We start from the raw sequence: 16,910 nt of genomic DNA on the forward strand, positions 1-16,910 counted from the left end.
CGTTCCCTCAAATACGAGTGCACTGTCATGCCACTGCGCAACCTCGCCCGATACAGAAAGCTTAGAAAGCACCATCACTGATCAAAATGGACTGAATCTACCCAGAGCAAATGTGCGCAGAGGAAGACACTAGCCCTATCATCAACCGATATCCCTTGTGATCACAAGTTACAATTACATTTACGTCCATACTCTGCAAGCCACATTATTGTGATTGTCGATGTGTACTCTATGTACCAGTGTCACTCGCCCCCTTTATTGTCCGAGTCACAAATGGTATGCGGGAAGAGCGACTGTGGGTAAGTCTACATGTGAGCTCTAAAGACCTTCACTGTCTCTTCGCGCAGTATTCGTAGGAGGAAGCAATACGCAGGTTGACTCTTCTAAAAATGCACACTCACAGAATATTAACAGTAAACCACACATTGCAAAGCACACCGCCTCACTTGTAACGTGTGCCATTTGAGTTGGATGATCATCTCCGTGTTGCTTTCACGCTTACTAAACGAAACCAAACGCGTTGCTCGTATTTGGGTCTTCTCTATTTCTTCTATCAATTCAGTCTTGTACAGGTCCCAGTCTGATTAGCAATATTCGTGTATCTACAGCTCCATCTGCATGCATACTCGGGAAGCCACCACCCACCGTGTGTAACATAGCGGAGGGTTCCTTGTACCACCACTGCTCATTTCCTTTCCTGTTTCACTTGCAGACAGAGTGAGGTCCTTGTAAGCTACCTCTTTCGTGGATGAACAATATATTTCTTGAGGACTTTCCCAATGAATTTCACAACTACTAGTCCTCACCGACTTCATCCAGATTTGGCCAGATATGGAAGTGACAGGAGTTGGAGCTCCAGATGCCCAAGAGTTCAAAAGAAATGCATTTTCGGCTCGGGTCGGGCTAGCGATGGGCCGTTTCTGTTAGCTTTGTTTAAAGGTTGAATTTGGCGCAACGGATAAACTTCAGTATGATAATCTGTAGAGGGTGGGGTCGAGTCCCTGGGAGGGAATTTTATTTTTATTTTCCTTTTTTATGTTTCTGATACTGCAAATAAACCGAACTAGTGCTCAATATACTGTATTTATTAATATTTTCATTTAAGACATTAAAAGCAAAAGTAAAGGAAAATTGGGATTACAAATATTTTCCAGGAAAGCATTGTAAGACCTACACGAGAATTTCGTATACAATATTAGACTCGGTTACTATTTTACCGTTGATGATTTACGCGTGCTGGTGTGATATTGATCGTAAAAACAGGGGAATCTATTGTTAACGTGCAGCTACCGCGGCCTGGTCGAAGGTCGAAATTAAACTTAAGGAGTACGAAATCCCATACGCTTTAATTACTATCCCTAGCTGGAAACTCGATTGCATGGCACTCGCGGGTAGTGTGAGTACAAACCTTTCTTGGTAATTATTTGCAATCCAAAATTCTGTTTTGTCTTTCCTGTACAGGTCATTGATGAAGATACTAATAAAGACAGTATATTGAGCTTTATTTCAGTTTATCTGCAGTGTAAATAACAAAAAATTAAAAATAATGCTTTCCGCATAGGGAATCGACCCCAGGACACTCGTATTACATTTCTACACTCATTCCACTGCGTCAACCGCTGTTTGGAGAAATCGGTAACATAAATGGCGTCGCCCGACCAACGCCAAAAATTTAGCTTTTTTTAAAACGCTTGGCCATCTGGAGCCCCCAGTTCTGTCACTTTTATATCTGACTAAGCACTGCGCATACCATAAATGTGGATGAAACCGGTAATGACGACTAGGCGCTGTCTCCTTGTCAGTTTGGCATCTTCCTTTTTGTACGATTAGTTTTACGTGGTCGCTCCACTTGCAATCGCTCCATATGCATATTCCCTGATATTTAATGAAAGTTGCTGCTTCCAGGATCTTTCCGCCCATTTGTCATCTTATTTACTACAGTGACTGTGAACAGAATTACCGCTAGCGTAAAAAAATTTGTTAGGAAATCATAACACAATGATATACAAATATATATTCAACATTGCAACCGCGGGGCAAATACAGGCAAAATTGTTTAATGGTGCTTTACCCTAGTGGTAAGGGTGTGTGTGCGTGTGTGTGTGTGTGTGTGTGTGTGTGTGTTTGTCTGTGTGTGTGTATGAGCGCGCGAAACCGGCCATCAGGATTCTTGTTATTTCTGAGATTGAGATTAATAATTAAGTTATAAGGTAACATTCTGGTCATTCCTTCCATTTCTTGACTACAACTAGTTTCGTGAAACATCGTTGTATCATACTGAAAACTTGGAATATTCAGTGGTTCGTCAAATATTTCTTGCTTATGTAGTACTTGTTCTTGCTTATGTAGTACTTGTTCCCAAAACATTATATAAATGGTGTTACATAAATGTTGTTTATACCGTACTTCATATGGGAACTATAGGTGTGAATTACTTTAGGAATGGATGAGGCCACGTTTTTCATAATTTCGTGGGCAAATACTTCAGATAACGTATTTTAATTTTTATTCTGGGTTGCGATGTTCTGCTGCTGACTTCATTTCTAGCAACACACAAAAATGTTTGCCTGGTAAATTAGCATCGTTCTTAGAGTATTAGGTACCTTAAAGGGTAATACGACACGACCATTTAAGATAAGCTACTGACAGAAATCACTTTCAAAAAAATGCGACGGAGGAAACTGATTCTTCGTGAGAAACAACCATCCGTTTGCACGATAAATCCCAACAGCACCCTCAAGCAACCAGCAGAATGTCTCTACATCAAGGTGAAAGAATCCATCCCTTGATAACCATTGAAACCAGTATAGAAGAATACTACGGGCGTAAATTTGCTAGAATGATGCTGCTCGAAAACTATGTAAATAGGGGCACCATTTTACTAGAAAGGGCGTTCATGAACGCGAATCCTTATGAAACGATGTGATTGTAATGAAAAGACATAACTGTAGGGACAATCGAAGCAACAAGTGGTCTTCAGAAATACACGCTGTAGCGTCAAATGCAGCCGGTGGCAACATCAAGATGTGGATTGTATGTTGATCGGTGAGACGGATAAGTGACAGCAACGACGGTACCAGAAAGAAAATCTCAGCATTTTAAAAACTATGTAGTATGGGAGAGAGAAAATACAAGCGTTTGAATTTTATCGGGGTACTGAGCGAAAACACGAAGCATTAGCTACTGTCTGACAATCCCAAAGTGGCTGATTACACTCCGCCGATTCCAGGGCTCAATCCAGCTGAAACTCTTTGGGCTGAAAAAAAAGAAAGAATACAAATCAGTTGTAAATGTGAATTAGAAAAAAAGAAATGATTGTTGTGGTATTTAACATAATGAGAGAGAAAAATTAACTTCTATCATTCCGAAACACTTCGAATAGGTCACATAATTAAATAGATTTGTCAGCTTATACTGTAGGTTGCTTGTTTCGTTTTGATATGCAGAAGTATCTCACTAGAGAATGGCCGAATATTTCAGACTACTGAAGCTTCTTAAACACTAAAACATTTTGCATTCACCTATATAAAATCTGCAACGCTTAGACTTATTAGAGGAAGTAATGTTTCACTCTACAGCTGTGTGTACGTTGTTTTGGCTCTGAGCACTATGGGACTTAACATCTATGGTCATCAGTCCCCTAGAACTTAGAACTACTTAAACCTAAGTAACCTAAGGACATCACACAACACCCAGTCATCACGAGGCAGAGAAAATCCCTGACCCCGCCGGGAATCGAACCCGGGAACCCGGGCGCGGGAAGAGAGAACGCTACTGCACGACCACGAGCTGCGGACACGTTGTTTTGAAACGTACTGATAGCTTAAAACAATATGCCGCCCTGGGACTCCAACCCAAAACGTCGCTTTTCATGTGCATTGCTGTTACCAGCTGAGATAACTAGGCGCGACTCAGAAGCCACACTCTGCCCTGTCTACATCTACATCCAAATCTACATGGCTACCCTGCAATCACACTTAACTGCCTGGCAAAGGGTTCATCGAACCACCTTCACAATAATTCTCCAATTCCACTTTCGAGTAGCGCACGGAAAAAACGAACACCTGTATCTTTCCGTACAAGCTCTGATTTCCCTTATTTGATTATGATGATCGTTTCTCTCTACGTAAGTCGATGTCAACGAAATATTTTCGCAGGAGAAAGTTGGTGATTAAAATTTCGTGAGCAGATCCCGCCGCGACGAGGAATGCCTTTATTTTAATGCTGTCCACCTCAAATCCTTTATCGTGTCCATGACACTCTCTCCCCTTTTTCTCGATGATACAAGTCGTGCTGCCCTTCTTTGAACTTTCTCGACGTACATCGTCAATCCTATCTGGTAAGGATCCCACACCGCGCAATAGCATTCCAAAAGAGGATGGACAAGCATAGCATAGACAATCTATTTAGAAGATCTGTTGTATCTTCTAGGTGTTCTGACAATGAAACACAGTCTTTGGTTGGTCTTCCCCACAACATTTTCTATGTGTTCTTTCCAATTTAATTTGTTCGTAATTATAATTCGTAGGTATTTTGTTGAACTTACGGCCTTTAGATTAGATTGATTTATCGCTTAATTAACGAATTCCTTTCAGCACTCATGTGGATGACCTCACTCTTTTCATTACATAGGGCCAATTGCCAATTTTCACTCCATACAGGTATCTAACCTAAATCGTTTTGCAATTGGTGTTGCTCTTCTGATGACTTTACTAGACGAGTCAGTGATATGGCCTGTAATTTAGAGGATTACTCCTGTTGCCTTTCTTGAATACTGGCGTGACCTCTGCAACTTTGTACTCTTTTGGTACTGATCTTCCGTCGAGCGAGCGGTTGTAAATGATTGTTAAGTATGGAGCTATTGCATCAGCATTCACTGAAAGGAACCTAAGAGGTATACAATCTGGAACGGAAGACTTGCTTTTACTAAGTGTTTTAAGTTGCTTCTCTCTCTCTCTCTCTCTCTCTCTTTCTCTGGACAGTTCAGCCGTTAAGAGCATTGTCCTGGAAAAACAAGGTTTCGGGGTTCGATTCTCGGTTCAAGAAGCGCGAGTCTGCGAATTTTGTGAATTTATTTTGTGTTTAACACAGATACTCGTTTCTTGTATGTTGACGTCACAATGAATATTCTTAGATAACAACAGAAAGCCTAGATGATGAAGCTGAGACTTCAAAATGTATATTGGCATAATATAAAAAAGCTACAGAAACATTCGACGGAATTTATTAATAAGTTTTCCTTAAAAAATTTATGTTCCATCAAGGAACAGTTACTTAAATCATAGAACACATCAAAAAGCGCTTATGGACGAATGTTAGTGATGGTACTGTTTCCAGACAGTGCACGTTCAAGGAGATTCGTTATGTCCTATGGTCGCACAGAAGATCAAATGTCAACTCTCCTATTCACGAAGATTAACTGACCAGTGATGAAATCGTCTTGGATACGTGAAGTCTTAGAATGATTCCAGTCGAAACAGTATCTCCGATGCATCATTACAGCGGTCAAGTGGGAAACCTCTGTAAACATCTGACACAGCCACCCACTTTCGTCTAAGCTAACGTTGGCCTCTTCCCAAAACACTGCATCATCTGATAGCCACAAACAGTGAGGCAAGACTCACATTTCTCATAGGCTTGTAAGGTCGTCTAGCAAACAGCGATAAGGGTAGTAGGAGTTTGACCTATGATTTTCCGTCAGAACATGGATGGAGATGCAGAAGGACTCTCAGTATTTTCCGTCGCTATACTGCAGTAAATGATTTTCCGTCAGACCCAAGGATGGGGATGCAGATGGACTCGCAGTATTTTCCGTCGGTGTATTGGCTCTGAGCACTATGGGACTTAACATCTGAGGTCATCAGTCCCCTAGAACTTAGAACTACTGAAACCTAACTAACGTAAGGACATCACACACAACCATGCCCAAGGGAGGATTCGAACCTGCGACCGTAGCAGTCTCGCGGTTCCGTCGGTTTATTGCAGTAGACTCATTGGCAACACTCAGTAGACATGCCTAGCTATAGCCCTACTAGTAACCTTTAGTTTAATGAATATGTAGAAAGCTACTATTAACTAAATGCAACTATCTGCTCGTGAACAAACAATTTATGAGACGACGTAATCAGAAATATTATGAACTTCAACAAGTTGTTGAAAATATGTAAATAGAACACATACAAAGTACACTTGTTAAGTATTTGTTAACGTGTCTCCATTTCCCAAGCAGTTGGCTGTCGATCGAAATAAAGTCAGTTAGAATCTCGGTGGTGTAAAAATATTTCACCATTGGAGTTTGGACGTACAGTTCGCGGTTTTCGGGGCGTGGCTCCGTAATTCGGGCTTAGTCCTGTCCTGCCAGCAATGCCTTATACAATGACGGTATGTGACACTGTTGACGGTGACTCGTCTGTTGTTTGAGGGTAACTGCCTTAGGCGCTCATCTGGTAATGTTCGAGAGGATGAGGCTAAATGGCAGGAGTTTTCATATTTCTAGTTCATTTCTATAATCTTTCATAACTTCACAAGCATGCATAATAGACATGCTGAGATCTACCTCTGTACATTCCTCCATAAAACTTACGGACGACCGAGCGGGGTGGCGCAGTGGTTAGACACTGGACTCGCATTCGGGAGGACGACGGTTCAATCCCACGTCCGGCCATCCTGATTTAGGTTTTCCGTGATTTCCCTAAATCACTCCAGGCAAATGCCGGGATGGTTCCTCTGAAAGGGCACGGCCGACTTCCTTCCCAATCCTTCCCTAATCCGATGAGACCGATGACCACGCTGTCTGGTCTCCTTCCCCAAACCAACCAACCAACCAGCTTACGGACGAATAGACAGTATAACACGCTCCAGTCACTTTAATGTGAATGCCGCCTATGTTCAACGTTGACGCGAAATAACCTCTCATAGACGACAAATGGCAGCCATTATAGTGGAGAGTACGTAAAGCGTGTCTGGGGGACGCGGAAAACATTGGATTCGTTGTAAAGCGGGAGCTGAGCGACTTACCTGACGTCCATAAGGGCGTGATCAGTGAAGGCTGGAAACATTTCCGAAACAACTAAGTTCTTAAATTGTCCGCATGTCGTCGTGGTTAAAGCATACTGTGCATAGCAAAATGCGCTATACACAACCGGTGCCGAGGCGGGCCATAGATGGCGGGATTGAACGACGGTTGCGGAGATATGTACGGTCGAATAGACAAGAAACTGAAACTTCCTGGCAGATTAAAACTGTTTGCCGGACCGAGACTCGAACTCGGGACCTTTGCCTTTCGCAGGCAAGTGCTCTAACAACTGAGCTACCCAAGCACGACTCACGCCCCTTCCTCACAGCTTTACTTCTGCCAGTATCTCGTCTCCTACCTTACAAACTTAACAGAAGCTCTCCTGCGAACCTTGCAGAACTAGCACTCCTGAAAGAAAGGATATTGCGGAGACATGGCTTAGCCACAGCCTGGGGAATGTTTCCGGAATGAGATTTTCACTCTGCAGCGGAGTGTGCGCTGATATGAAACTTCCTGGCAAAGGTCCCGAGTTCGAGTCTCGGTCCGGTACACAATTTTAATCTGCCAGGAAGTTTCATATCAGCGCACACTCCGCTGCAGAGTGAAAATCTCGTTCTGGAGACAAGAAACTGTTGAGCAACTGACCCCCCAGATGACCCAAGGGGTTACCAAGAGTATCTCCTTAACGACCGTTCAGCGAACGTTACAGCGTGTGGACCTCCGCAGCAGGCACCTGCTGCATGCTCCCATGCTGACTGCTGTTCATCAGCGACGAAGGGTGGAACTTGCAGGCCAATACCACAACTGGACTCTACTGAGTGGCGAGAGGTGGCTGCAGCGTACTTGAAACAACCTTGCCAAAATGTGGGCGGGCCCCGCAGAAGCCTCTTTGGGTACAGATCCTCCATACAGCCCTGATCTCTTCCCATCCGATTTTCATATTTTTGGAGACTTGAAGACGAAGAGGTGCTCGCGTGGTTACAATGATGGTTCCGTGGCCAACAGCAAACATTTTTCCATGAAGGCGTCGACCGTCTTGTCACACTGGGGAATAAATGTAGGGGAAGGCGGGGCAAGATGGGGAAGCTAACTTTAAACCCTTACAAAAGGGTCAAAAATAAACAAATTCAAATAGGTTTGATTATCATTTGTTTACTTAACCATTGAATTACAATAGCATGCAAAGAAACTTGCAAACTTGTTACATTTAGTTAGAAATATCTCGATTTGAAACATAAACTACCAATTCTCCGTCTTGCACCATATGCGGGGTAAGATGGGGAACTAGCATGAATTCATCTCTACAGCTTAAATAAGGACTGGAATAACGAAATCATGTGACGATAAGGTTTCGAAACATGATTTTGCGAATTGTACACTCAGGTATTAGGTTTTATTTAGGCCTCTTACTTTCACATAGTACACAAGTGTGGACAGCCTCGTCATCATCACTTTCTATCCCTGCACAAGTGTCGTGTGCCCGGTGTACGCAGCTAATACACCGTATCCAGCCTCCTCCTTCAGAGACGTCATAGCAGTACAAACATTCTTCACTCTCTTCCTCCTTGTCATTCGACCTCAGTTTATTATCCCTTGAGCATGAAGGGGTGGTTAAGACGTCAGTAACGTTCGTCACTTTTTCGTTGTCATAATGTCCTTTTGGCGGTATCCCAGGTTTATTAAACGCCTTTGAGAAGAGTTTTCGTTTACATGCAGCACGTTTGGCGACTCCTTTTCGTTTAATTTCTTCAGATAGTTCACTCCTATCAGGAGATTCGGTTAAAACAATGGGTTTTCCACGCCTGTTAGATGGTTTCCTTTTGGTTTCTTTTATCCACCTTTGGAATAGCTAACACCATTTCAGGGCTGGTAACCTGAAAGTTAGGCGAAACAGAGGCTTGATCATCAGTTGTTAATTGTTCACGTGTTTTACGTCTTGACAGCATCTCTGGTATTTGGTCTTCTGTTTCTGTAGCTTCAGATGTGCGAGCTTGATTAATGTCTGTAATTGAACAGGGAAGGTAATCACTTTCCCGAAACACATTTCTGTTTACAGGCCAAATGCCTGTTTTCCGAAACCCGTTCACTGCTGTGGACATTGTAGCTGAATGAGTGAAGGCTTTGCAGAATAAACTTCAACGTATAATTTACGTGTTCAAAACCCGCAGCGAGGTAAACACATGAGACGATAAGAACGAAATGGTTGGATAAATAGTAGGGGCATGACGGGGAAGCTCCCCATCTTACCCCACACCGTCTTACCCCCTACCATGCTGTCAGGTTATGTTACGCCTACATGAACACTATTTAGTGAACATTGACTATTGACACAGCAGTTTACTGTTGATAAGACGTACTATTCAGTGCTATATATACAGTCTGGACAAATGTTCATGAAACACATGTTTTAGGACCTCGAAAGGTGTAAAACATTGCAAATCAGTATAACAATTGTACGTACCTTGCAAAGCTTGCGGAAACCGCTGCGAAATTAAGGTTCAGCAATGTCAACACACTGAGACCTGTGTATTGATGTTGACGTAGCTATCCACAGATGGCAGCACTCTAACTGTAGCTTATAGCCCTTCCCCGTCTTACCCCATCTCCCCGTCTTGCCCCGCCGTCCCCTATTACCAGTTATGGCGACTACTTTTAAAATAATAAATAGCTGACTTGCTTTTTTCCATATATGTCGTTTTCATTTGATTGCTCTTTACACGTACGAAATACTTTGGCTTGAGAAGTTACGAACAAAACCAAGTCAAAGTGTTTCGCGAGTTATCGATGTTGCAATTAATTAATACTAATTGCATCATCGTCTCTCAATTGAAACACATTAACTGTATCGCTGTATTTCTACATCGTACATCGACTGTCGACTGTGATACGTCAGTTCTTTCAGAATGCGTTTCAAAGAACTAATCCAAAAAATAAGTTTTGGGGAGTACTCCATGGAAACAAGATTTTATTGTGGGCATTCACAGCTGTAGGATTGTACCGTGATGAAGACGCCTGCTGCAACTGTATGATAAATCTTTTTTTCTGATCCAACTAGTTTCGCGGCGTTTGAGCCACTTCTTCAGATCAGCGTCGGCTCAGTTCAGTTCGCCTAGGTGGTCAGTGCTGACCTATTGTTGTCACGACGAGGTTAAGCCTTAGATTTCCTGTATCGGGATGATGTTCCCTGAATTCTACTCTATTTGAAATTGGACTACCGACCCTTGACGTTTAAACATTTTCATCACAGTTGAACAAAGAATGTTGGGTCATCTACTGGTTATCGTTTGGAATAAAATATGAAATAAATATGTATCCCAGAAGATGTGGCTGTAACGCCGCGAAATTAGTCGTAACTGGACCATAAATAAAGATTGAAGCGGTCTTATTCGTTATGGCATACTCCATGAAAACTATCCCTCACAAAGCCTGTCACTGCGAATAAGAGGAGTAAGAGGTGGTTCTAGCTGCCGGTAAATGTTATTAATGCAGGGGATTCTGTGTAAAACGGAAACCAAATCCGAAAACTTGAATCACATGAAGAAAGCTGATGAAGCACATATAAGTAAAAAGCTTGATATGAAAAGGAACAGACATTTTCAAGAAATTTTATATTGTGACCGAAAGTGTTGTTGGTTACGTTGCGTCAGAACCAGCTTCTATAATGCAAAATTTGATTTTATGATGAACGAAGGTCCTTCCTTCTGAAACAATCAGTTGGGCGTAATTCGAATGCTAGCAATCAATCTGTGATTTACGAAAAGAGTGGAGGATTCAGTAGAATTATATCGCAGTCTTCAGGGCAAAATTATACCTGACATATCAACCATGGGTCTAGGGAAGAAAATGGCAAACCAGCTTCACTAGGGCGCTGTCAGTAGACCACTGTGGAGTATCCCATCGCCGTCACTTCGTTTAGTAACGAACATAAGAGTTCAGCCAGTCGGCCATACCCGCTGTTTTACATCTGACAGAGCAATGCTTTCCTACTACTGCGGTAATAATTTCTAGCCGGCCGAAGTGGCCGAGCGGTTCTAGGCGCTTCAGTCTGGAACCGCGCAACCGTTACGGTCGCAGGTTCGAATCCTGCCTCGGGCATCGACGTGTGTGATGTCCTTAGGTTAGTTAGGTTTAAGTAGTTCTAAGTTCTAGGGGACTGATGACCACAGATGTTAAGTTCCGTAGTGCTCAGAGCTATCTGAGCCATCTGAATAGATTTCTATTCATTATGTATTACCTCAATTTAGTTTTCAACATTTATCGTGGATAATAACGTTTCGTATAGTCTAGCACGCATAAAGCTGAGCATGTGTGCTAGAAATACATTGAAACTTAATTAAACTACATGTTAACAACTACTCCAAAAAAGGATTAAAACAAGCTAATTTTTGTTTCCACACTTCTGTGAACTTACAAGCAAAAAAAATTACCGGAAATCTGAAAGCACTGATGTCTCGAAACCGCGTCGTTATAAATGCACCCGTTTTCTTTTGCAAATAATTAATTTTTCATAACTGAAACTCGCCGTTGCAGGCGTGTTACTAATATAGTGGCATTTACAATACAGATAAATATGTAACAGATCCTTCTTTTTTTACAGGATTGGGTCTATTGTGCAGAGCAGACAAGCTAAGATGTGGCTACAGCCAGACTGGATCTTCAGGCTGACGTCTTTATATAAGAAGCACGAGAAATGTATCGAAATTCTTCACGGTTTCTCCAATAAGGTAAGGGAGTCAGGTAGAACTTTTGCGTAACTTATTCAGTTCTACCGTATGTACACCTGAACTATCCCGTTCAGATTTGCAAATGCTGAATTAAATCTTCGAGCTATTACACATGATCCACGAATCCGGAAATAACTACAATTATGTTGTTCACTTCTTCCTATCAACTTTCTTTGCGGAAGACTTGATACAGTTTTCGATCCACACGGATGAGGAGTTAATTTACGTATTAAACAAGCTTTTCCGGTAAACTTCCACAAGACTTCAGATCTGAGATGAAAAACACCAAGACGAAGCAAGAAGGAAGTTTAATTTTTAACGTCTACTACACGACGAGATAGAAGTGACATGTAGATTCTTACGGAATTATTAAAATCATTGGGAGAAGTGGAAATTAAACACAAGTTAGCGTATACGACATATGATAATAGCGACATACCAACAGACTTCCGGAATACTATCAATCGCGCAGTTTCGAAGATGATAAGGGCAGACGGATGAAAGAATTACCATACAATTAGCATGACCGCTCGCTCGTTAATACAAGTTACAGACGAAAATGATATACAAAAGAACAGAAATGAAAAATGAGCGTTCATTACACGACGATAAGTTGGACGTTAGGATACATGCTCCAGAAAGGTAATTATTATGTCGATAATAGCAGTAACACACTTTCACACGATTTGTCTACAGAGAAAAAACATTCGACAACGTGAAGTGGTTCTAATTATTTGAAATACTCAGAAAAATAGGTGTACGTTACAGGGAAAGATGGTAATACGCAAAATGTACAAGGCCCGTGAGGGAATAAGGCAAAGAGAGAAGTACTCGGGTTAAAAAAGACATAAGGCGGGGGTCCAGTCTCTGTCTCCTCTACTGTTCAACCAGTATATCGGAGAAGCAATGAAGGAAATAAAAGAAATGTTCAGAAGTGGGAACAAAAACTTTGCGTGAAAGGATATCAATGATATGTTTCGCTGAAGATATTTCTAGGCTCTGTAAAAGTAAGGAAGAATTACAGTACACGTTTAATGGAATGATCGGTCTACTGATCACAGAATATGGATTGAGAGTAAACCACAGAAAGAAGGCAGTACTGAAAAGCATCAGAAATAAGAATGGCGACAAACCTAACCTCAAAAGCAGGGACCTCGTAATGGAGGAAGTGAAGAGGAGCAAAATAAATCGTCAGTCATGAAACAAGAAGAAGACAACAAGAAAACTACCGTAGGTAAATAGAGTATTCGTCGTTAGAAGAAGTGTACTAGTGTGGAAACTCAGGTATTACTCTGAGGAATAATTTTCCGCCGCGCGGTGTAGCCGCACGGTCAAAGGGCGTCTTGCCACGGTTCGCGCGGCTCTCCCAGTCGGACGTTCGAGTCCTCCCTCGGGCATGGGTGTGTGTGTTGTCCTTAGCGTAAGTTAGATTAAGTAGTGTGTAAGCCTTGGGACCGATGACCTCAGCAGTTTGGTCCCATATTTCTAAATATGTACGCTTGGGTCACGGAATTGTTTGGAAGCGAAAGATAGGCTGTGGAAAAACTAGAAAAGAAGAAAAACGAAGCGTTTAAGATGTCTGTTAGAAAAGGACGTTGAAATTTAAGTGGACTGATAAAAAATTAGGAAAACCTTGTCGGAATCGGCGAGGAAAGAGGAGGAGGAGGATATTGATGTTTAACGTCCCGTCGACAACGAGGTCATTAGAGACGGAGCACAAGGTCGGATTGGGGAAGGATGGGGAAGTAAGGCGGCCGTGCCCTTTCAAAGGAACCATCCCGGCATTCGCTTGGAGTGATCTCGGGAAATCACGGAAAACCTAAATCAGGATGGCCGGACGCGGGATTGAACCGTCGTCCTGCCGAATGCGGCGAGGAAAGAAATAGGCGGTAAAAACTGAATAGAAGAGTGAGCAGGATGGTAAGGACTTGAATAAGACAACAGAGAATAACTTCCGTGCTAGTAGAGAAAGCCGTAAAGGATGAAAAATGTAGGGGGAAACAGAGACTGGAGTATTTAGGGTATCCAGGGAGGAACGGGCAATATTCATGGATATAGCAGGAACGATCACTCGAAGCAAAACTTTCTAGTAAAATTGGGGCCCAGAATACATACCTTTAACAGCTATGAACACGTGTTCAGTAAACGAAATGTGTTTCACAGTAGCGAAGATCTCATAGTTCTTAAGGTATGCACTTTAGAGGCCATGTTTACTGGGCATTTTTTTCTTATTTTGGTCCATAGCACGACCTCTTGAAATCCGAAAAGCAAAGAGCTAACAGTAGAAGAGATTTGTTTCACAGTATCGAAGGTGAAGTGCTCGTAGCTCTTAAGGTATGCATTTTGGAGCCCATGTTTACTGGACTTTTTTGCTTCGAATGATCGTGCCTGTAATATCCCAATATATTGGCCAGGAAATCGTTGCAGGCCGCATCAAAGCAGTAGATTTACGGGAAAAATCTGAACTTTATTTTTTTTTAAATCGGTCACCTGGAGGAACCCATAAATTGTGGTCCAGGAGGCATCATTAATAAAAGATTGGCATCAGCTGGCAACAACATTGACGTAATCCACCAACGCAGGGCCTATGAAATGGCATCCTGTGCCATTCAGTAGTCATTCTAACAACAGAAAACGAATCATGGCATGACCATCAGTGTGAGGACACTGCAGGTACTTCTCGGGCTGTGAAACTGATAGCTTTGATGTTACGAAAATTTTGTTTTTATTTTGGTGGTGCACGTTACACACTAACGTGAATCAAATGTTAACTAGAGCTGCGAAATAGTTTTGTTGCTGTTGTGTGTTCAAGTAGTCCTGTTACGTGGGTTTTGACCTGATCAAGAAACTATAAAAACATACCCTGATGAAGTTATTACTTCAGTACGGTTCATTGCCATGTTGAAGTAGTTATGATATGGTTGGTTAAATCATTCGTGTTTTTCGTTTACCGAAATTTACTCAAGTAAAAACCAATCCAAAACTGCAATTACAGATGGAAAAGTTGAGAAAGTGTACACTGTTGAATTGGAGACTTGGTGATAAAACGTATAGGCATTTGAGACGAACGAGTAGGATAAATGTTAAATGCTGAATTAACTCTGAGAAAGCATTGCGTAAGACGGGTGCATATCTGTTGACTGGCGACAAAAAGCAAATACAGAAACGTATTTCTCACCACTGTTTAGAATATTTAAAAAACAAACTGGTTCTATGCGTGATATTTTGCAATGAGTGAGACTGCTTCTCATGAGAGACGAAGCAACATTCAGAGCCGTGGGTGGAAGCTGAAAAGATTACAGCCAGTGTTTTCTGTGATCTTCTTGTTGATTGCCTTATCAGGGCTAAAAAACTAACCAATGAATGTTACCCAAATACTGTAACCAGCTCGGTGAAAGAAAATCGTGAGAAAAGAAAAAAAAATCTTTCTTCAGAACTATGCGTCCGCCCATGAAGACGCCTTGACAATGTAAAAAGCTGATGTTTGCTAAAATGCCGGAGCATCTATTCTGTTCATCTGACTTCCATCTGTTTTGACAACCAAACAAAATCTGGTTTCGACTCTAATACAGTACAACGGAACGCTTAGTGTGAAACTGTAGCGAAAATACGGAACGCCTTAAAGAAACAGGCTCCACAAGAGTTTCGTCTGCCCTTTCACTCACACGAAGTCATTTACCTTGAGACAAAATACGTAAGAAAAGAAAACACGTTACGACAGATGTGCAGTACTCTGGCCGACGCAGTGGACGGAGAGTTCACAACCGCGCTTCTTGTTCCAGCGATTACTGCCTGACCTTGCGTTCACTTACAGCTGCAAGCGCAAGGTGACTAACATGCGGCGGTATTGCTGTTGAAAGCCAAGGGAATTAGTCGTAAGAGAAACGAGTTTAACTATCCCTCTGAACTTTCGTAAGCTTAACGTGTTCATATGTCGTTAAAACCAACGGTTCATTCGTCTGCAAGGTAGTCGATGCTAGCAGTTTATGGTTCATACTCTTCTTGTTCTCCGCGTATACTGCTATACTCCGTACTATGTGGCAGAGAGCACTTTTTGGTACAATAGGATGTACATTTCTTTCCGTTCCATACCGTTAAGAGTGGCTGCTTGCTCTCGTATACTTCTATGCAAAATGTTATTAGTCTAAATTTCTATTGACGGTCCATACGAGAAGTACATGTATGGTGTTGAAGAATATCCATAGGTTCTGTACTAAAGCCACGTTTGTAAGCTGGTTTTTGCGAGGTGTTGGTCATACTACCAGTCAGATTTTTCAAGATTTCCTGATCCCCGAATTCCGAGGCAGACAAGCATTACACCCTCGCACTTTCTTTTATACAGGGTGGTCCATTGATCGTGACCGGGCCAAATATCTCACGAAATAAGCATCAAACGAAAAAACTACAAAGAACGAAACTTGTCTAGCTTGAAGGGGGGAAACCAGATGGCGCTATGGTTGGCTCGCTAGATGGCGCTGCCATAGGTCAAACGGATATCAACTGCGTCTTTTTAAATAGGAACCCCCATTTTTTATTACGTATTCGTATCTATCACAAAGCGAAAAAAGTGGTCCAACTAAAACATTCATATTTCTTTAACGTACTACACGAATATGTAATAAAAAATGGGCGTTCCTATTTTAAAAAAACGCTGTTGATATCCGTTTGACCTTTGGCAGCGCTGTTATTTCGTGAGATATTTGGCCCGGTCACTATCCATGGACCACCCTGTATACTCCTTATGTCCTCTCTTACTCTGACCTAGCACGAATCCCACATGTTTCAGCAATATTCCAGTATAGGCCGTACACGTATCTTCTAACAAATCTCTTGTCTAGAGGAACTGTAGCTTTCCTCAAGTGAATCGGTACCTGATACATCTTAGCAAGTCCTTCTGTCTTTGAGACTGTTTCACTTTCAAAACTATTCAATAGCTAACTAAATCATCGTTGATTTGGACACTAAAACTCATTTTTTATCGTCTGAGACTACAAGAATAAGACAGGTCTACTACAGTCAGTAATGTACGAAGCCTCAGCTTTACGAGTTCCAGGTAATATACTGGGTGATGTAGGCCACTAGGGTCAAATTTATATAGATAATAGAGGATCTTAAATTGAGTACCTTTATTTAAAGAACCCGTTTTCAGAAAAGAATATTCAATTTTTTAC

The 16,910-nt window shown here is 41.9% G+C and overlaps 1 protein-coding gene across 1 annotated transcript in view; it reads left to right on the forward strand.

Moving 5' to 3' along the window:
• LOC126455500 (cytochrome P450 4c3) overlaps positions 1-16,910 on the forward strand; it is a 295,097-nt gene that overhangs the window by 110,556 nt on the left and 167,631 nt on the right. Inside the window, exon 6 of the mRNA XM_050091254.1 lies at positions 11,613-11,739. Within this exon, the coding sequence (XP_049947211.1) occupies positions 11,613-11,739 (127 nt within the window). The remainder of the gene's footprint in view (positions 1-11,612; positions 11,740-16,910) is intronic.

Source organism: Schistocerca serialis, chromosome 1 (genome assembly GCF_023864345.2).
Source record: "Schistocerca serialis cubense isolate TAMUIC-IGC-003099 chromosome 1, iqSchSeri2.2, whole genome shotgun sequence".
In the NCBI taxonomy this organism is placed as follows: Eukaryota; Metazoa; Arthropoda; class Insecta; order Orthoptera; family Acrididae; genus Schistocerca; species Schistocerca serialis.